The 21,421-nt window shown below is 39.4% G+C and overlaps 4 protein-coding genes across 10 annotated transcripts in view; 3 read left to right on the top strand and 1 right to left on the bottom strand.

The window, feature by feature from the left end:
- tesk2 (testis associated actin remodelling kinase 2) overlaps nt 1-2,476 on the top strand; it is a 28,250-nt gene extending 25,774 nt beyond the window's left edge. For both annotated transcript variants that reach the window (XM_026941099.3, XM_053227667.1), the window contains exon 11: nt 703-2,476. In XM_026941099.3, coding sequence (XP_026796900.1) covers nt 703-1,541 — 839 coding nt within the window. In that variant the 3' untranslated portion in view covers nt 1,542-2,476. The remainder of the gene's footprint in view (nt 1-702) is intronic.
- A 599-nt stretch (nt 2,477-3,075) lies between these two features.
- On the bottom strand, nt 3,076-12,839 carry toe1 (target of EGR1, exonuclease). Of its 2 annotated transcripts, none has more exons than XM_053227668.1 (7): nt 12,526-12,839; nt 8,878-8,918; nt 6,417-6,513; nt 6,182-6,340; nt 5,134-5,393; nt 4,538-4,700; nt 3,076-3,817 (listed from the first exon to the last, which is right to left on the bottom strand). In XM_053227668.1, the coding sequence occupies exons 1-7, from the start codon at nt 12,676-12,678 to the stop codon at nt 3,161-3,163; spliced, it is 1,530 nt and encodes a 509-aa protein (XP_053083643.1). In that variant the 5' UTR covers nt 12,679-12,839; the 3' UTR covers nt 3,076-3,160. The 2 variants fall into 2 exon arrangements, with proteins under 2 accessions (XP_053083643.1, XP_026796617.3); XM_026940816.3 differs by lacking the exon at nt 12,526-12,839 and adding an exon at nt 9,017-9,614.
- si:ch73-382f3.1 (uncharacterized protein LOC100151273 homolog) lies at nt 10,251-15,442 on the top strand. Of its 4 annotated transcripts, none has more exons than XM_053227671.1 (5): nt 10,251-10,400; nt 10,968-11,127; nt 11,505-11,677; nt 12,696-13,536; nt 15,305-15,442. In XM_053227671.1, the coding sequence occupies exons 1-4, from the start codon at nt 10,251-10,253 to the stop codon at nt 13,068-13,070; spliced, it is 858 nt and encodes a 285-aa protein (XP_053083646.1). In that variant the 3' UTR covers nt 13,071-13,536; nt 15,305-15,442. The 4 variants fall into 4 exon arrangements, with proteins under 4 accessions (XP_053083646.1, XP_026796619.1, XP_053083647.1 ...); XM_026940818.3 differs by having other exon boundaries at nt 12,696-13,354; nt 15,305-15,436; XM_053227672.1 differs by having other exon boundaries at nt 12,696-14,286; nt 15,305-15,433.
- selenop2 (selenoprotein P2) lies at nt 15,392-18,748 on the top strand. 2 transcript variants are annotated; one of them, XM_026941304.3, is made up of 5 exons: nt 15,392-15,533; nt 15,669-15,941; nt 17,230-17,442; nt 17,644-17,752; nt 17,837-18,748. In XM_026941304.3, exons 2-5 carry the CDS (start codon nt 15,724-15,726, stop codon nt 18,110-18,112), a joined length of 816 nt encoding a protein of 271 aa, XP_026797105.3. In that variant the 5' UTR covers nt 15,392-15,533; nt 15,669-15,723; the 3' UTR covers nt 18,113-18,748. The 2 variants fall into 2 exon arrangements, with proteins under 2 accessions (XP_026797105.3, XP_026797104.3); XM_026941303.3 differs by having other exon boundaries at nt 15,394-15,533; nt 15,664-15,941.
- The last annotated feature ends 2,673 nt before the right edge of the window (nt 18,749-21,421 follow it).

Genomic DNA, 21,421 nt, shown 5'->3' with positions numbered 1-21,421 from the left:
ACATACCACGATTTCAGTCTAGAGCTACATTCCATTGGTGCATGCTTACCTTTAGTTCTGGCCTGAATCCAGCATGGAGTAGTTTTGTCTCATGGCGCCCCCTGGTGGTGAATGACGTCGAAATCGTTTCAAATATATGTGAAGTGGCCCAGTTTTTTTTTTTTTTTTTTTCCCAGTAATATACTTTGACAGCTTTTGGTTCAGGAAAACATAAATATATTTGATCAAAATGATGGAAATCTTTTTATTTAGGTTTTGTGAAAATTAAGTCAAAAGGAGTGAGTGAACGCATCTGCGATTATTCTCCACCGATGTTAGTGTGAAAGACGACAGTGAAGATTGTGTTTAAATGCCGTGACTGAACAGGTGATGAGATGGAGACTTATATGGATGATGATGATGATAATGATAATAAATAAGTGGGAACTTATTTTCCATTGTAAACATATAGTAATGTTTTTCCATCAGTTGATTAGGTGATAAATGTAGATGTAGGCATGTTGTGGTGGAATTGCAATGAAATCTTTAAATGCGATTTTCTCCCCTTTCACTTTTGGGGGACTTGAAAATGCTAGAACTTTACTTCTGGTTGAGCTGCATGTAAAAGAGTAACATATTTAGATTTCAGAACTATATATAGTAGAATATGTTAAATATTTCAGCATGTGAAGGGTCTCGCATTGTCTTTGTGTCTCCGTTTAGGTGATAAGTTCCAGGGTATAAAGAGGCTGAACCCTCTCGGTCTACAGGATGATAAGATCCCGCCCAAGTCACCTCGTCCACGGCGCAACATCTGGCTCTCGCGCAGCCAATCGGATATCTTTTCCCGCAAACCAGGCCGCAAGGTCAACGTCCAGGACCCTTACTACAACCCCGGACCACGAGGAGTCGCCAAGGTCAACCCTTTCAGCGCTCGTGAGGACCTCAAGGGCGGTAAGATTAAATTCTTTGACATGCCTAGCAAGTCAGTGTTCTCGCTCATGTTTGACTTGCACTCGCCGCGAGGCAGCATGAGCTCGTACCAGCCTCAGACAAACACCGGCAGCTCCTGGCCTGAACTGTGGCAGCTGCCAGGACGACAGTGCCACTCTCTGCCCGTGTCTCCACAGCAGGCGCTGTCTGAGGCCTTCAGCACGGCGAGAAGTGAGGGAGGAGACATCCGGCCTAAAGCGCTCAGCGGCTGGGCGAAGAAATACGCCGTGCCCGAGATCCCACCCTATAGACCTAGAGAGCCTTCCAGAGCGAGGGCGGAGTCAGATGAGAGCTCGGCCGAGACCGAGGAAGCCATGGACTGCTCGAGTAGCAGAGGCAGCTTCTTCGACAATGACGACGATGACAAGGTGCGAAACCAGCTGTCCAACGGAAACGGGGAGGACATGGAAGCCGAGGATGAAGAGAACGCATCCAGCGTGTTCTCCCTGACTAGCAGGAACCCTCTTCCTCTGAGTACGCCAGCTGAGCCGCAGGAACTGCGCTCCATCGTTCTCGCGCCGTGCCGTGCGTCTGCGTCACCCGACCTCCTGTCCCGATGTGACATTTGAGAAGACGCACATCGTTGTATTATTTAACACATAAAAGAAGTTTGTATTTTCTTGGAGAGAACACAGCGGGATGTTTCCAACCAGACACCGAGAGCTCACACAGATGGAGATCAAATGAATGTATTTTTACGAGCACTATGTTTATCTTAATTGGACAAACACTTTTCTGTGACTCGCACAACTGCGATATAAAATCGTTTTTTTTTTATCGTAAAAGCTAGAATTTAACAGAATTGTGATTTTTTTTTTTTTCCCAGGTATTTAAACATTATTACAGCTATTCACTCGTAATTTTGCACTGTATGTATCTCCTCTTAATGAGAACACCTGATCGCTGGAAGAGATAGAAACATTCCGTATGCGCAATTCACCTGTTTTTCAGCGAGTGTTACGCTTGCAGTGATAAAAGCTTATTCTAAAAAAAAACGTCCATGTCTGTAACTACTTAAAAGTTTGTAACTTGCACTTGAATCAAGGAACTTGATGGGTTAATCTTTTTAATCTTGTTGGTTTTTTTGTTGGATTTGTCACTACATTTCTATGCAATAAATCTAACCGACGCAGACTAGTTTTATAGTAATATAGAGAGAAGCTCTATTTTGATATTTATGAGAAAGAAGAAGAATTTTACTATGTCTTATTTTCCCTGCTGGTCAACTGAGTGTAAAGCATATTATTATTAATACAGTTTGATGAGCACAAACGTATGTAAATATGTCGTGTGACGTCTCGAAGGTTGTTTGTCCTGGATGTTTTATCATCACACAGGTTTGTAATTGATGTTGAGTTGTATAATTTCTACCAAAGACAGATCAGGACCTTCTTTTTTTCCATACAAATGGCTTCAGTTCTTTTTTTTTTTATGTTTAAGTGCATGTATGTATATTCAGTCTTTTAAAAAGAATAATAAATGATTTGCTTTTGTGTCGTTTAAACTTGAGGGAATAATTCTGCATGTGTAATGTATGTATTTTTCTCTTTGTGGTAAAGCTCCAGTGTCTTTATGTAAGCATCATAATTTACATGATTATAACTTTTGTGCTATATGTCCTAATCAGTGGTTAAGCTGATAAAGCTCACTGCTTTACAGCTGCCTGCTTGGCCACGCCCCTTCAAACCATCAGCGTTAAGGGGGAGGAGCTAAAACTAAACACTCTACAGCTCTATCTGTACAAAGTGAATGTGTTCACAAAAAGGAGTCACAATTTTTTAAAAGATTTACAAAATTGAAATTCTGAACTTCCATGTAAGTACTGCTTTCCCGGTTTCCTCCAAACTCCCAGAAACATGCAGGTAGGTGGATTGATGACGCTCGGGTACTCCGAGGTGTGAATGTGTGTGTGTGTGTGTGTGTGTGTGTGTGTGTGCGTGTGTGTGCGCATGGTGACCTGCAATGGACCATCTAGGGTATTCCCACCTCGCCCCAGCGTTCCCGGGATAGACTCCGGATCCACCACAACCCTGACCCGAAGATGTGTGTAAAAACTGCATAGATTATTTGCTGCTTGAAATGGTAAGGAGTAAAATGTTCACATTTTTATATAAAATCAGAATGCTTTATTACACCATTAGAGGTGACTTGATTAAATCATATTTACCACAAAAGCAAAAAAATTCCTTCAGGCATTCCCGTCTGCTTTGGGAAACTCTTTTCTCCAGACGTGCTCCATTTTCGTCATGTGAGCTCTGGAGGACTTTGAGAAGGTGCTTTTGGCTATGTGAAGCGGCACGCTCTTGCCGCTCAGATACAGCTTGTTGGCGCACGCAGGAATCCAGGAGTCCGATCCTTCAGCATTCCGGATGCTCGCAAAGGCGAAAATGTATCCGGTCATGAAGGCGTCAAAGCCGGCTCGGTGCGTTCCTCCTTCCACCTTCCTCTCATTGGCTTTAGGACTTTTGTTTGTTGCGTCAGGTGTCAGATCATGTGTTTGAGGAGCATCACTTTCGTTCTTGTCAGGATCACTGTGAGACTCTGCGGCTGGGGTTTCACTGCTTGGCATCTCTTCGTCATGAGCTGCGAATTTCCCATGAACTTTTTCATCTTCCTTCTGTTCCTCTTTCTCTTCACCATCTTCATCCATATCCTCCACGTGAGCCTTCTTATCCTGCGGCGGCCCGTCTTCCTCCTCTTCTTCCTCCTCCTTTGCAGCCTTCTTCTTCTTCCTGCGCTTCCTTTTTTTCCGCTTGTCCTCTTTGCTTTTCTCGTCCTGCCGGATTATGAGGTCTGTGTCATGTGACATGGGGCAGCGAGAGCCACTGGGGCACCATCCGTAAGCCTGCCGTAACAAACGCAACAGGAACAAAATGACCTTAGGATACATAGAGTTTAATTTATCATTATGGATATGAATTAATTTATTCATAAATCATTCGCCGGCGCATTAAAATCCAGATAGATCCGAAAACTCCTATGTTCGTTCCCGAGTCTGTGTAAATGTACATATAAGGAGACTCACAAAAGTGAACCTCGATTTATTGCCTTCAAATCGTATAATCGTCTGTGAGTTTTCTTTTTATATGGATTACGCTGGAAAGTTTATATCACTTATTTATTTTAGTTACACACTAATGTAATCAACAATTTTTGAATCTTAATCATTTCATGTTATGGATTGAAAGAAAACGATCCAAAACAAATCAATAAATTAAGACAGAAGTATCTTGAGTTGTTGTCGTGGAAACACAATGGCAGATTAGGTCTGGTGAAGCTTCTGGGGCTTCTTCTGGACTGTGCTGGAAAAAAAATCTGAAACTTTAAAGCTTTAAGCTACTGAAAGCAGAGAGCTGAAATTATAGCAGCTGTAGAGAGACTGCAGAAAAATCAGTGCCAGTATTATTTTACATAAAAAGAATTGTGGATTCTGATTGGTCAGAAGATTATTGCTGGTTAATTTTCTGTAACAGCAGAATGTTACAAGCGTGAATTTCATAGGCCACTAATCAGCCTTTTTAACGACTATCGACTAAGAACTCTATAACGCCTGAGAGGAACTTACCGAGAACTGAATGCAGATGTTCAGAGGTCCATCACTGCTGTGGCTGTCGATGCAAGGCCTGTAGTCCACGTAGCTCTGCAGACGGCCAGTATAATTACAAAACTCCAGAAACACATGAGGTCTGTCCTGAGCGGTCTCGATGGATCTGCTGTTGTCCAGCTTACTGAAAACACAATATACATATGGCTCAAAATCCACATCATAAATCCACTAGAGCTCCAGGAGAACATTTACATCCTTCATGAAGCAAAGAAGCTCTGTACGTTTCTAAACAAGAGCTCTCGGTTTCCTGCAGACTTCACTTTAAACGGCGTTCTTGGCTTTTTCTTTACAGATTATAAAAAAAAAAAAAAAAGTCAAGAGTCTAATAGGCTTCATCCTTTGTAAATAAAAGTGGTTAAAATATACCTTGTGTTTAAAGTGTATATGAAATCAAAACTGGAGCTTTCTGTCCGATTCTCATTGTTGTAAACACAGATAATGACAAATATGTGTTTTGGAAATATTCTTATTTTAATTTGAAACCAGTTTTTTTTTTTTTGTTTTTGTTAAACAGGGTTGGTTTTTTTTTTTTTTCCATTAAATAATGAACATACCACTTCTTATATGCGTACTCCAGGTAAGACGCTGTGAAGCGTAGTTCGTACTCGGTGGCGTATTTGGTGTCGTAAATGCCGGCGGGGAACATCTGCGACAGATCGGCGGTGAAGGTCCCCAGTTTCTCGGGCAGGTGAGCGTAGAAGCACTGGTACAGGAAGATCATGTCGATCAGGCCGTTATGGAGCACCAGAGGCTTGTTGGCTCTCAGGAGCTCCACGAACAACGTACGCATGTTCACACCCTGAGGTTCTCCACCCTAACACACACACACATTCAGTTTGTTTAGTTTCTTGAACAAAAAATGATACTCTTTCCCATTTAGCATTTTTTTCCTCATCTCAAATGGCAAACTGGGAAAAATTTGGGTTTGATTAAACTTTAAACTCACTTATTGTCTCTTTCTGTCTATGTGTCTACATCTCATTCTCTCACTGTCTCTCTCCCTCTCACTCTCTTTCTGTCTCTCTCTGTCTCCATCTCTCACTGACTTTCTCTCTCTCTCTGCTTCTCTCTCTCCCTCTCACTCTCTTTCTGTCTCTCTCTGTCTCCATCTCTCACTGACTTTCTCTCTCTCTCTGCTTCTCTCTCTCCCTCTCACTCTCTTTCTGTCTCTCTCTGTCTCCATCTCTCACTGACTTTCTCTCTCTCTCTGCTTCTCTCTCTCCCTCTCACTCTCTTTCTGTCTCTCTCTGTCTCCATCTCTCACTGACTTTCTCTCTCTCTGTTTCTCTCTCTCTCTCCCTCTCTCCATCTTTGTCTCTCTCTGCTTATCTGTCTCTCTCCATCTCTCTCTTTCTTGATTTGTTTGTGTAGCTCTCACTCTGTTTTTTTGTCTGTACCTCTATCTCTCTTTTTCTAATTTGTCATGCAACATTAATGTCACATTAAATGTAACTATGAATGGATAAAAACATATGATTTTCATATTTATTAAAAGACAGCATATCATAATTATTGACAAATCACTGTGGTATAAGAGGAATAAAACACATCGGAAAAGCAGGACAGAACGACACGCAGCCTCTCAGCCTGCAAGCCACTCGCCTTATCGTTGCCCTTGTCGTAGGGGACGCCCTGAGCGTACTGCTTGTTGAAGTCGAAGCCGTGCTGAACGAGGAACTGCACTGACTGCGGCTCGATGACGTACTCCTCCGCACACAGCAGCGTCAGGTTGTACACCTGAACCAGGTACGTACTGTCCGCCTACAGACAGAGTCAAAAAACCTTCAGTTACACAGAACACCAGCAGCTGAACAGGGTTTAAACATAAAACACTCACTTTGCCTTCCAGTTTCTTGTAACAGGCAAGTCCCAGGGACAGAATAGAGCGAGTCCGGGCAGCGTGGCATATCGCCTTATAACGATCCTCAATCGACCTACAGGAGGGAAAAAATGATTCAAGTATCGTCTGAAAGAAGACGTCTGTTTCTCATATCGCCTCTAAAATGTAACGCAAGTCTACGTCACCCAGAATCTCCATAAATACACGCTCAAATTATAAATCTCATAATTTCTAAATAATAAACTATCATAACTTCCTGTTTTTTTTTAAATTCCATCTTTCAGCAAAATATTGCATCTATTTTACAATCGTTTATTTAAAAATGACATGACGTCTCAAGCATGTACAGTATCTACAGAAAAGATTTTGAGCCAGATAGACTTCTCTTATTTGTTATCAACATTAGCTTCATCGCTGCAAGAAACTCCAGACACAAAACCCTTGGCTGTGTGACCTCATTTAAGGTTAAGTGGAGAATTGTGTAAATATAGAACTATATATTGGTATCATTTTCTCAGCTAGCTGATGATTGTTTAAAACATCAAGAGGGCTAGTGATGACAGCTGATTGAAATAAATCGTTTGTTATTCTAATTTATCTTCATATAATTTCACAAAAATAATCACATCTCCATCAGTACTTTGTTTTGGCTAAAAAAAAAAAAATTAAAAAAAAAAGTGTCATATTGAATACACGTCCTTAAAGGAGCCGTCTGTAATTTTTTAAAACACTCCGCTGCTGTTAATTGCAACTACGACAAAAATATTAACGGGTCTTCCTCTTTCCCTTTATTAAAACTACTTATGCATTATGTGCTACCTTTTGCAGAAGAAAAAAACATCTTTTATACACATTTGTATAATTGTGCTTAATAATCATAGTATTTTTTTTATCTTACACTATATTACCAAAAGTATTCGGTCACCCATCCAAATGATCAGAATCAGGTGTCCTAATCACTTGGCCTGGCCACAGGTGTATAAAATCAAGCACTTAGGCATGCAGACTGTTTTTACAAACATTTGTGAAAGAATGGGCCGCTCTCAGGAGCTCAGTGAATTCCAGCGTGGAACTGTGCCACCTGTGCAACAAATCCAGTCGTGAAATTTCCTCGCTCCTAAATATTCCACAGTCAACTGTCAGCTTTATCATAACAAAATGGAAGAGTTTGGGAACAACAGCAACTCAGCCACGAAGTGGTAGGCCACGTAAACTGATGGAGAGGGGTCAGCGGATGCTGAAGCGCATAGTGCAAAGAGGTCGTCGACTTTCTTCACAGTCAATTGCTACAGAGCTCCAAACTTCATGTGACCTTCAGATTAGCCCAAGTACAGTACGCAGAGAGCTTCATGGAACGGGTTTCCATGGCCGAGCAGCTGCATCCAAGCCACACATCACCAAGTGCAATGCAAAGCGTCGGATCCAGTGGTGTAAAGCACGCCGCCACTGGACTCTAGAGCAGTGGAGACGCGTTCTCTGGAGTGATGAATCACGCTTTTCCATCTGGCAATCTGATGGACGAGTCTGGGTTTGGAGGTTGCCAGGAGAACGGTACATTTCGGACTGCATTGTGCCGAGTGTGAAATTTGGTGGAGGAGGAATTATGGTGTGGGGTTGTTTTTCAGGAGTTGGGCTTGGCCCCTTAGTTCCAGTGAAAGGAACTTTGAATGCTTCAGGATACCAAAACATTTTGGACAATTCCATGCTCCCAACCTTGTGGGAACAGTTTGGAGCGGGCCCCTTCCTCTTCCAACACGACTGTGCACCAGTGCACAAAGCAAGGTCCATAAAGACATGGATGACAGAGTCTGGTGCGGATGAACTTGACTGGCCTGCACAGAGTCCTGACCTGAACCCGATAGAACACCTTTGGGATGAATTAGAGCGGAGACTGAGAGCCAGGCCTTCTCAACCAACATCAGTGTGTGACCTCACCAATGCGCTTTTGGAAGAATGGTCAAAAATTCCTATAAACACACTCCTCAACCTTGTGGACAGCCTTCCCAGAAGAGTTGAAGCTGTAATAGCTGCAAAAGGTGGACCGACATCATATTGAACCCTATGAGTTAGGAATGGGATGGCACTTAAGTTCATATGTGAGTCAAGGCAGGTGACCGAATACTTTTGGTAATATAGTGTATTTTGTTATCCAATATATTTTACATACTTTCTCTCTCTATTTCATCTTATCTATCCTGTACGCTGTCTTTGGGGCCTTTAAAAGCATTTATAAATAAACTTCTATTACTATTATAACTTGTATATTAGACTGGGGGCGGAGCTAATTTCCGGGCTGGAAAAAAAATGTAAACAGAAGCCTGAAACAAAGAGTCTAGCCAAATTTATTGCATGGCAATATTACCGACTGCGTTTTCCCCAAATGAATCTTAGAAATTAGATGATTGTTTTAGGTCTAGGAATTTTCTGAAACTTTACAGATTGCACCTTTAATACTCACTCTGCTAGAAGAGCTTTCCTCGCTCCAAGACCACTGAGCTCCTGGAAGAAAGGGACACAGGAGGTACAAAAAAAGATGAGGGGTTAGTGAAGGGAAAAGTATAAAAGTGTGAATGATTTAGTGAGTGTTTAAGGCTCACCGTGTCCAGGGCGATGAATGAGGAGGTTTTAAAGGCGAGCACTATAGCAGGCCATAATTCTTTAAAGTTATTACTCTGAACATCTATAACAGGAACAACCAGTGAGGAGCTCATCATTTACTGCTTATTAATTAAAATAATAATAATAATGATGATAATGCAGCACAGCCACTATAGTGACTTCTCTGACATCTGTCTCTTATTAAAGCTGATTAATTTCAGCAAATGCACCTTTACTATTTAATATAAATAACTGTTTCCTTGCGAGCCCCTGACGCGTGTGTGTTTGTTGTGTCTACATTTTTCTAAACACACATTTTAGGATTATAATTATATACTTCTTTTCACTTAAATCTTCTTCAGAATTTAAAAAAACAAATAACAGCTACGGTTTTACTCTACAAAATAAATAATAACCGCCTCCACGCTTGACTTTCTCTCCATGTGAGTTTCGTTTGTTTGGTCGTTTTTCAAATCCCAAACCACACTTTGACCTCAGAGTGCCCTACCTAGGGCGTAAAAACACGGTCTCTCTGCACTATATAGCGCACTTATGTAGGGATTATGACGCCATTTGAGATTCGCTCTGGGGTCCGAAAGAAAGCAGACTGCGTTAGATGCCTTCACTTTTTAAATGAAACGAAACAACGTTTTTAAAGTCTGTTAGTAAACATTAATAGTACACTGATAGTAAAACGGTAACGAAGACTCATTGGGGACGTGGCAAATTATGAACGTTTATATTTTCCGTCATTAAAAAACATTTGCTTCAGGGAATAGTATGAACAACTAACAGCAAGACGTCATTAACATCGCCTGTAGAAGAAAACACAGGCGCCATTTTGGCTCAAAGAAACTCAGGGTTGCACTTCTTTGCAAAGGCATATTTGTCTTGTTTAGCTATATATAATCTGACAAATGAGTTTGTAATGCATGTTATTAACGACAACAAAATTTTGTGCTCTTTTATGCAAACGATTATATGCCTGACAGACAGAATATATTTATCTAGCGACGTGTCAGGGTGTTATTAGCTAATTGTTGCTAACCGTTATTTTTTTCCTAACTGTTTTCTGGGAAGTGCGATATGATTGGCTAGAATTTCATTCACGTAAGCAGGCCGCCAATCACACGACGTTTCAGAGTACCACCACCCAATCCTAGCGCACGAGGGCGGGATTTGTGGGAATACGGGTAGAGGGGGGAATATCGCTAAGCTAATTTGGCAAAAACAATGGGTGGATGTTCTGCTCCGAATTGCTCCAATTCTACAACCATCGGAAAACAACTTTTCCGTTTTCCAAAAGATCCGATTCGGATGAGAAAGTGGCTGATCAACTGTCGACGGGACTTCGTGCCAACCCCATGCTCCAGACTCTGCCAGGCAAGTGGAACCATCAGCGGGTGGAAATGTTTTCCAGTCGAGAGCAAAAACCTTAGATGGTGCAACACGTCAACTCGTCCGCCATATTGGAAAGGTCCAGATTAGCTCACAAGCTAATGCAAGTCAATGGATAGGAAGCGCGCATGCTTTGATCAACCGACTGTAACTCGAAATATGTTTAACTTTTTTTTTTTTCTAAAATTGCTTCATAAATTTCTATACATCGTGGGTGTTATGAAGTTTTAAGTATACAGTGCATATAATGTACTGTCATTCTTTTTTGTATATAAATGTATTATGTATTAAATATTAAATGTAGGAACAAAATGATCAAAAATCAGATAAGACGTGTTAAGTCACTTAAAACGCAGCTATAAATCCGCATTAAAGTTCACCTTGAATAGAAAATCCTAACATTTTCTGAGAAAACCCTCGAAATTCAAGTTGACCCTTCCAAGATGGCTGCACTGGTGACGTGTTTAGCATAGGCTAATATGGTATTTAGCTGTCATAATAATGCTCATTCTGGGCTTGTTCTGGAATAAATCTTTTCTCAATGGTTTGCAGGATCATTTTGAGGAGAGCCAGTTCGAGGAGATCGCCAGGTCACCAACAGGAGGAAGGAAACTGAAACCCAACGCAGTTCCCACACTGTTCAACGTCCCAAACCCGCCTTCGCCCATCGCCCAACACACACACTCCACCCTCCCACTGAAACCTGACCCAGGTAAAGGGCTTGCTTTCACACTGGGGCATGTGAGGAATTAACAAAAAATTAAAGAAATATATCAGATTTATCCATTATATCATAGCATCTGATTACGACGATAAAACCAGGTACTACACGCTAGAAGCAGTTGAAAGTGCAGCATCAGTATGTCAGTTACAATAAATAAAGTCAAAAAGAAAAATAAAACAAAAATTAAAAATATATTTAAGTTAAAACAAAAAATTATTTGTGCATAATTTGTACAGTGTTATTACTAAAATATTCTCTGAAGTCAAAACAAAAAAAACTAGCAAAAAATTCTGTACGTTAAGAAAATCATCTCCCGCTCAGGTCTCAGAACTGTAATGCTGAAAAATGATTGTTGTTGAATTCAGCAGAGAAAGATTTGAAGGTTGGGGATCACGGTTACGCTCGCCGGCAGCCCCGAGCGGAGTTTGAGGAAGACGAGCTGCAGAGAGCGGAGGAAGAGCGGCCATGTTCTCTGTGCCAGCACTATAAAACCCAGCTGGAGCAGCAGCAGCAGCACACGGCCAGGCTGCAGAGAGAGGTCCGCTCATTTACAATTTAACTATAAAACAAAAACCATAAAGATGCCCTGGATGAAAGAAGTCAGACTCACTGTGAGCGGCAGGAGCGACAGCCAATCAGAAGAGAGAGTGAGAGAGTAAACAGAAAACAGAAGCGAGAGAGTGAAAGAGTCTGATATTAAACTACAAGAAGAAAATGGATTCAGGTGTGATGGAGTTTTAGCTTGAACGGATTTATAAGACTGTTGGGGCATTTGTATCTTTAGCCAGTTGTTAAGTTGTTTTAGCTAGCTGGCTAGTGACTAGCTATTGATGAGTCTGATATTTCTGGAGCAAGAGCAAGTCAATCAGGTCTTCTCTTCGCTCTTGGTGTGTGTGATTTTAAAAGTTCTGTGTCTGTTTATCTTCGAAACTGTTCTAGTTAGCACGCTTATAGTCCAAGTAGTGGCTAAGCTGTGTTTTCGGTGTTTTTATGTACTTTATGCATTTAAAACTGTTATATTAGGAGAGGCAATCAAAGCTTTTGCTCACGTTTAGTGTGATTTATTTCTACTGATCTCTATCTTTTCACTTGCAGCTCTGTTTTAGCTATTACCAGCTAGAGCGTTTTTCACGTTATAATTTTTATTTTAAACTCGGTCATATCAGGCGACTTATAACCGATCAATTAAAAACTGTAGCACCTCCGTAAACCAGAAGGGACGACGAGAGCTGCCGGTAATTATAATCTTCAGAGTCACGAATACATGGGAAGCGTCCCAAACCACATTCTAACGTTCTGTTTAGCCTGTTAGATAGAGAAGGACGCGGAACATCGAATGTTAGAAAATGTTCTTCTCTATGTCGCTTGCAGTGACGTTTTACTTACCTCACACCTTACATCCTGCAGCTTACGTTTTAATATTATCTTGATGTTGTATGCGGTAATGTTTTGCACACAGCATCGTGATGGTATTAAAAAGACGTTCTCGAGTGACTGTGATATTACGGTTGAATATAATATTGTCCAGTACACGCTCATGTTGTTTTTTTTTGCAGGTGGAGGAGATGAAGAAGCGCTTGCACAGGCTCAGCAGGATGGAGAAAGGACTGCAGATGTTCCTGTACGAGGACCAGATCCGAGCTCTGACCCTAACCAAGCGCTCGCGCCGCGCCGTCTGGTCCCACGAGACCGTCCTGACCGCGCGGAGGATTCGCTGCGCCGTCGGAGTGAAAGGATACGAGTTCCTGCGAGAACTCGGCTACCCTTTGCCCTCATACCGGACCCTCTGTAACAGACTCGAACCCAAAATGATGATGAGCACGAGCATGCAGGAGGATCTGGCAGAACTCGGGCTGGGGATCATCACTGCCTGCGACAGTCCGGATGAAAACGGGACAAGCGATGAAGGACTGATCGGGATGATGACATAAGACTGGCTTGTTGTTTCTGGCTTGAGAGAGACAGAGAGAGAGAGAGAGTGTGTGTGTGTGTGTGTGTGTGTGTGTTCTGTTTTTGACTGAAACTACTTCGACTTACCATATCAGCACATGGGCTTTAGCAGAACATTTGAATTGTAGATTTATTTGTTTGTCATTCTGTAAATGTTTATTTATTGTACCACGGCGCTGTTGAATTCTGGATTCTGATTGGTTGGAAGGTGTTGATTAATTTCCTGTAACAGCAGCTCTGACAGTAGTGCAGCTGCACATCACAGGTGTGTTTATAAATAATTTGCTCGTTCTAATACGTTATCGTCTCTATAGTAACAGCTCTTTCACTGGGACTTGTACAGCTGAAGCTCCACATAATACACATTGTTGAAGTTTTCTGTAAGGAGGCATTCATTTAACATTTATGGAAGGAGTCTCCAGTGTCAGCGCTCTGTAACAATCAGAGGTAAAGCTGTAGCTTTAAGTTTTCCAGCATCTTCATGACAGAGTAGTTTACGTTTTATAAGAGGGGGGAAAAAAGAGAGGCTTAACTTGTTTCACAGACATTAAATGTAACTATAAGTGAATAAAAAGTATGATGTCATTTTTTTATGAATAAAATCTGTAATTGTTAGTAAATTGCTGTGGTTTAAGACGAATAAAACACTTCTGTTATAGGAAAATAAATCATTTCATTGTGGTAACAGTAAGTCCGCTTCATCACACAGAGCATTGTTGATTATTTTCCTATAACAGCACAGTATGTTTTATTTCTTACATAAAAAGTGTACACTGTTTTCTCTTTATCCCAAACATCGATCAGCAAAACCATGTTTGGTGTCTGGAGTTTGCTTCTTTAGTGACTTGTTGTTAATGACTCAGAGGTTACTGAAGAGTTCAGGGAACTGGAACTGATTCACTTTTCCCCTCATATCGATCAAACGTGCTGTAACACGAGGTTCTCACGTCACACATACGCCACATACGTCACTGTTTCTGTTTAGAGCTGAAGGTGTACGAAGGGGTATAGTAGCATCTGTTCACAGTTTTAACAAGAATAAATAACACAACACTGAAGTTGTAGAGCAGGGGGTAATTATTCAGTTAGGAGAAACGGATAGAAGCGTGCCATGGTAGTAAAATAATCAGCGATGGTGTGAAGCGGAGCAGAGATTACAGGGTCACATGGATTTTTTTTTCTAATAAAATGCAAAATGTATGAAAATTTCCAAAATATAGATAACATGGTTGACAGATGATCATCACAAATAGGTTTTACACAAAATAAGTACAGAACACTTACCTGCTCTCTACAGATTACTTTCCTTCTAAGAAAATGATGTCATTCCTCCAGAAGACAAGATTTCGTAAAAGAATGGATGTTAAGGAGGCGTAACAAGGAAAAATAAATAAATAAATAATAATAATAATAATAATGGTAAAGCATAAATTATAAATAAAGAAAGTAAGTGAGTTGACAGCAAATTTAAGGATATACAGTATCAATTTTTAAGAGTTATATTTTTATTTTAGCATTATAGAATAGAATTATATTTGAATTATAGTTGTCTTGTTATATTTTATTTTTATTATATAATGATCGAATATGATAAGGACAGGTATGATTACACAATAACTGCTGAACTTTTATATTATTCACAAATTTCATTACTGGCTGAAAATCATTAATGATACATTTTATATTTAATAATACTATTACATTTGTCATTTGTGCACTTTATTAAAGGAAATACACTACAATGTTTTAGAAATACATCATAATTTATAAAAAAAAAAAAAATAACTGTAGAGGTTTTTCTGAAATTTTATGTTTGCTTTTGAGACTTTTTTAGGATAATGACCCACCAAAAAATTAGAAAGAAAAGCACGTGTTACTGTACACGTCAACTCTGTTACCCGGGTTGACCTTACTGATCATCGGTACTGATCGGTACTTGCAGTACTTCGTAGTCTGGTTATAGCACACATCTGTGATTAGAATTCGAAGCATGCTTGCATAGGATTTTGTGTAGGCCTTTGTTTTTCACAACCTTCCACCTGATGAGATTAGCAAATGTTTAGCTCAAACAAACAGTGACATGGTCAACTGTCCCCCTAAACAAATGTACAAGACAAATCTACATCTGCCTCGGATCTTTTACACTTACACTTTCATCACATTTGATGTATGATATGAGTTTTAATCTTCGCCCTTTTTTTTCGTTTTTACACAGTTCTACTCTCACCAGATCAATGATCACGATAAAGTATTGAAAACAGATTTTCCCTGAATGTCAGGATCCTGGTGTTGTAACAATACGAAGCCCCTGAACTCCTCCTGTATTGGTTCAGTGTGTTTGTTCAGGGGAAGTTGGCCTTTGCCTGGAGAAGGCTTTAAAAACTTCGGAGTAAACAGACGCCACTTGTTTTTCTCCCAAATGCAGAGCAAGTGAGATAACCGAGGTATGTACTCAACTCTCTGTTTGATCTCATACATATAAGCATGCAAAATGGCTTATTATGGTACTTTTTAAGAAAATGGCCTATTTTTTCATCTATCTGTAAGATGCTTTTATAAGTGTCTGTTTCGTAGGGTAGAAGTCGAGGGATTTGAGCTCACATCCTTCCGTAGGGAAGGGACAGCCACAGGGCCATGTGGACACTGTTAGCTCTGTGCTTGGCCTCGCTCCCGGGCCTGCTCTGGACTTCATCACTGTTCGTGGAGAGGGACAGCAGCCAGTCAACCATCTGTAAGCTCGCACCACACTGGGAGATCGATGGCCACTCTCCCATGAAAGAGCTGATGGGAAAGGTGGTGGTGGTAGCGCTGCTGAAAGCCAGCTGACACTTCTGCCTCACGCAGGCTGCTAAGTGAGTTTGGATTAAAGTAAATTATCTAACTAGATATTAATAGTGCGCACACTGTTTCAATTCACGTACTACATTTATGTTTATACATATATAACATATTAATAACGTGGTGTTGTGTAATAAATCACTTTACACTTTTCTGATCCCAATAAATAGTAAAACAGTAATGTTAAAGATTAAATGACTTTTTTAGAATTCAAAGGCTGTTCTTTTTTGCAAGAAATAATAATGATAATAATAATAATAATAATAATAATAATTATTATTATTATTATTATTATTATTATTATTATTATGATGATGCACAAATATTATATTATATATAATCCCACTTTTAATTCTCAGTTATCTCAAAAAAGGAATTTGCACAAAAAACTAGATATTAAGTGATGAACAAAAACAGTCTGTATTACAATTTTGGTATTAAATGTTTACAAAACCTTTTTTTTTAATCAAGATACATTTATAACTTTAGTGTATATTATATAAAGTGTTTCCCCTTAGATTAACCACAATATAATTTTCATCCATCCTGACTAGGTGTTGTAGGAATGGGGCTTATTTTTCACAGGAAAAGCTTGGCATTGATGACATTATGTATAAGCCTGTTTAATAGTATGATATTCAGATATTTTTTATAATCTCATACACGCCAATGTTATTCAAAAAAATATTCTTACATAATTTATCAGGGAAAATTTTCTAACATTGGCAAAGGACTCACAATTTTGCAGTTTAATGCATAAACATAAAGTTAATATACTTTATAAAAATGATTAACCTAGTGAGGACTTACAGAATCATACATATTGCATAATAGTTCAGGAATTTAGTTTAAATTGCATCCTGTCGCAAATAGCTAATCGCAGGTCCATTCCTAGCTTTCCAGTTTAGCAGTTATTTTCTCTGGATTATAAACAAGCACTCTGCATAGGTTCTGTACTTTTATTTATTCACTGTTGGATTTATAATACGCATTTCTGTTGTTCTATGAATTTGTAGGATTTTCTCCTTTTGCCTTTTTATTGTTTTAGCTTTCATTAAGTAATGATATAAATAAACATACCACATATCTTTAACCCTTGGTATCAAAAAGGAGCATAAGCAGGCGTAGCCAACCTAATAGCCAACGGTTATTTACATATTTTGAATAAATTAAGATGAAGTGACCACATGAATGAGTATTTGCCTTTTAATTTTTCTATCCACTCTTCTTCTTAGATGTGAATGATTTCTGCACCTGTGTTAATTTAATCCGATCTGTAATGGAACGTTGTTGTGACTATAGGCTGGGAGACCTGCGTGATAAGCTGGAACTGGGAAACCTGACCGGCATTGCGTTTCTGATCGTGAACGAACAGGATGCTCACTCCAGAGCCATGTACTGGGAGCTGAAGAGACGGGCAGCAGAGGGCATCCCCGTGTACCAGCAGAGCCCACTGCAGGCCGACGTCTGGGATACACTGCAGGGGGACAAGGACGACTTCTTAGTTTACGATCGGTACAAGTCAGACATGAAATTATAGAAAGTTTCACAGCCTTTCCAAATTCTCATTTTGTACCTGGAAATCTGTCTGTACTCGATGCAGAGCGTGTGATAGTGATGTGAGCTGGTTAATCATTCACATAAAGCCAGGCCTGACATCATGAGGCCTCTTCCCGAATACTCACACCTCTTTCCTCTTTCTGTCTGCGTGAGCAGATGCGGCCATCTGACGTTTCACATCATGCTGCCATTCAGTTTCCTGCACTACCCGTACGTGGAGGCGGCCATCAGAGCCACGTATTTCCGAAACATCTGTAACTGCACGGTGAGCACATCTCTCTGGACATCTCAACATCCAGGATGTGATGTAATGAAAATGCTAATCACATTTCCTTTTTTTTTTAAATAGCTTGATTCCAACTCTACTCAGCTAGCTAGCAGCAATGTGACCACAGGTAGAAGTTTAGAGCAGAACACGACTGCAACCGAATCACCTAACAGCAACAATCATCATTCCCACCACCACCACCACCACCATCATCATCATCATCACATTCACATTCACCATGACCACAGCCAGAATCGTTCCTCCCAAAATCCAGTCATCACACAGACCACCAGCACAACGACGGGGGAGGAACACACTCACGATGACACAGAACATGAACATACCCTCTTTTTTTAATACAATTTTTTATTTTCATGTCACTGTATGTGAACAAATAGAGTGAAATAACATGCCTCATTTATTATTATATAACACTGAATTGGTAGCTAAGTTTCCTTTGTTAGGAACATTTGCCTTGCAGCTCCAGTATAAAATAAAAAAGCATACATAAACACCAAAAAAATTATCAGGAGATTAGCTATATTTGTGATAAAGGAAAAGAAATCATGCCTGTCATTTATTCTGCTTTAAAAAATTTTGATGTAGTTTCTCAGCAAGTCTATAACCAGCTTTCAGGAGGAAAAACATCACTGAAGGATCGTTGTGAATAGTCGCTCCTCTTGGGCCCCTCCTCATTGCTCTTAATGAAGCATGCACGTCAAACCCGGCCTGGGTGTGTGCACGCAGATGCTGAGCCGAGGAGTAATCATGTGGAGCACCAACACACGTTCTGTCCAAGATGGCTGCCTCTGAGAACTGAGGTTTCCTATTTAGCTGAACGAGGAACTGAAATCGACACGCTGGTGGTCAGTTATTATATTGTTTTATACGGGATCTCTAATTATATGGAATAATCTGAAGATGCATTGAGAGAAGGGATGGTATGTCATATGTGTTACAACACAAAATTATATATCTATATTGTTTTTTTTTTAATAAACAAAAGACTAGGAAAAATCCTTCTAATAAGTCCAATTTAATGTTTCCTTTTTTTAAAAAAAAAGTAAATACCGTAATGTACTGATGTAATCACACTGAGAATTTTTTTTTCTTTAATAAAAATATTCTACATAAAATCAAAAATGACCTGTTTATTCAGTCCGCATATTTGCAAGTTTTTGTATTTCCATTTATACCACAGTGCTGCTGAATTCTCAATTCTGATTGGTCAGAGGGGGTTGATTAATTAGTGCTGGCTGTACAGAAAATCACAGGATTATATTAATTAATTAGTTTCTATAGTAACAGCTCATTCACAGAAACTTGTACTCTGAATGATCCATATAATCTGGGACTAATCATAAACAAATTATTTATTTATCAAAAAAAAAAAAACAACAACATATCACTGATATGGTGACGTTTCTTATAAGGAAATGTTTATTTAACATTTATGGAAGGAGTCTCCAGTGTCAGCGCTTTGTAACAGTCAGAGGTAAAGCTGTAGCAATATGTTTTCTGACAAGGGAAAGCCTTCAGAGCTACTATAACATAAATGATAACAGGAAATAACTTGATTTGCAAACGGTCCATGTAACTATACATGGAAAGAAAAAAGTATGACCTCATACTTTAATTTAAAAAAATAAATAATCATTGGCAAATTGAATAGTAACATACTAGCATACTTGCACAATTGCAATCTCTGTGCTGTACTGTGTTTTTCTTTTCATTTCTTTAGCTCTATTTCTCAGTGCTGTTTATCCTGTCCTGTGCTGCACATCTTTGTGTATCTCCTGCTCTAACACACACATTTTAATCTCATAAAAGGATTAATGACACAATGATTCTGGTGCATTAGAGCAGAAAACAAAATGTGCAGTCCAGGGACACGACAGAACTGGAACTGGGAAATGTGGTGAAGTTCTTCCTGTAGCTCTCACTGGTCATGCAGTTCTACTTAACACCACCAGGTAGTGTCTTGCATCAAATATCCACCACTGACTTAATTAATACACTGAGTGTCTCTCTCTGTCTCTCTCTCTCTCACTCACACACACACACACACTCTTTCTCTTTCTCTCTCTCTCTCTCTCTCTCTCTCTCTAGAAAACAATAAGAAAACTGCATTAGACGTACATTAGCCTACTCAATACTGCACTATTATGATGAGGACGTTCTGTCTATTACACACTATCTTCTCATATTACTGCATTATACACCTAATTGTTAGTACGCAAGTATGCTAGTATGCCGGTGTTCAAGAAAGTTCCCTAGTGTGCAAGTATATGAGTATGAGTGTACGATAGAATTCAAGTATGCAAATAAACAAATATGCAAGATCAGGTATAAGTATATATGCTAATATGCATGTGTGTACTAGTATTCAAATGTGCAAAGTATGGAGGTATGCAAGAATGGTAGTGTACAAGTATGCAAGTACTACACAGATAGGTATGTATGCAAATATGCCTCTAGGAATGTCTACCAGCATGCAAATAGGTATGTGTGGTGTTCTAGAAGGCAAGTGTGCTTGTGTTTAAGTAGGAAAGCAAGCTAGTTTGCTAGTGTACAAGTATGCATGTATACTAATATGCCAGAACAAATAGGTATGTATCCTATTATGCGTATGTGCTAGTATGCAAGTGTGCTAGCATGGAAGTGTGTTAGTATGAAGGTGTGCTAGTATGCCAGTATGCAATATGCTATTATCTAAGTGTGCAAGTAGGCAAGTGTTATAGTATTCTAGCAATAAATATGCTAGAGTGCAAGTATGCAATCTGCCAGGATGCAAGTGTTAATATGTAAATATGCTAGTATGCTAGTATGTATATGTGCTAACATGCATGTATGCTAGCATCTAAGTGTGCTTGTGTGCAAGTATGCCTGTAAGCAAGTGTGTTAGTATGCAAGTATATCAGTATCTTAGTATGCTAGCATCTAAGTGTACAAGTAGGCAAGTGTTCTAGTATTCTAGCAATACATCTATTCTGTACTCACTGTGTTGTGTTGGCCAAGGACAAAATACACACTACCTGATCTCCAAAACTCTTGAAAATAGGTATTAGAGATTTTACTGAAATGATTCTTCGCTTGTCAGAGACAGGTGTGTGAAATAGTGCACTTACTTTTCAGATAAAGTGAAAGTGTGTATAACTATCAAAACACTTAAAGAGCTTCAGGGCAGAGAGATTTTTTGTTTATTTTATTTTTCCTCCTGAGCTGTAACCTTGCTCCATAACACACTGTACAAATCCTTTTAGCACTAATATTATCCTGCTACTGCTGTATACACCCCTACACACACACACACACACACACACACAGCAACTGCTATTATTTACAGTCAAGTGCACTTACTCTTAATGTTCAGTATAATCAGGGCTCGAGTTCTTGTACATACTGTGAAATATGCACATATATTATACTGTTTATACATACTGCATAAACAAAAGTAGAAATTCTTAAATATTTGCATTATTTATTTAACTGAATTTAATTTATGTTTATCAGTGATTAAATTTTACTATTTTGGATGTAATTTTAATTTTTTTAAAACTAAAAATTCTAATATGCTAACATGCAAGTGTGGAAATATACAGCTGTGCTACTGTGCTAATATGCTAGTACTCAAGTGTGTAAGTATGTATGCACATTAGCCTCCAA

This window comes from Pangasianodon hypophthalmus, chromosome 21, assembly GCF_027358585.1.
Source record: "Pangasianodon hypophthalmus isolate fPanHyp1 chromosome 21, fPanHyp1.pri, whole genome shotgun sequence".
NCBI classification, from domain to species: Eukaryota; Metazoa; Chordata; class Actinopteri; order Siluriformes; family Pangasiidae; genus Pangasianodon; species Pangasianodon hypophthalmus.
The sequence above is the reverse complement of the archived record's forward strand: the minus strand, read 5'-3'. Positions and strand labels throughout refer to the sequence as shown.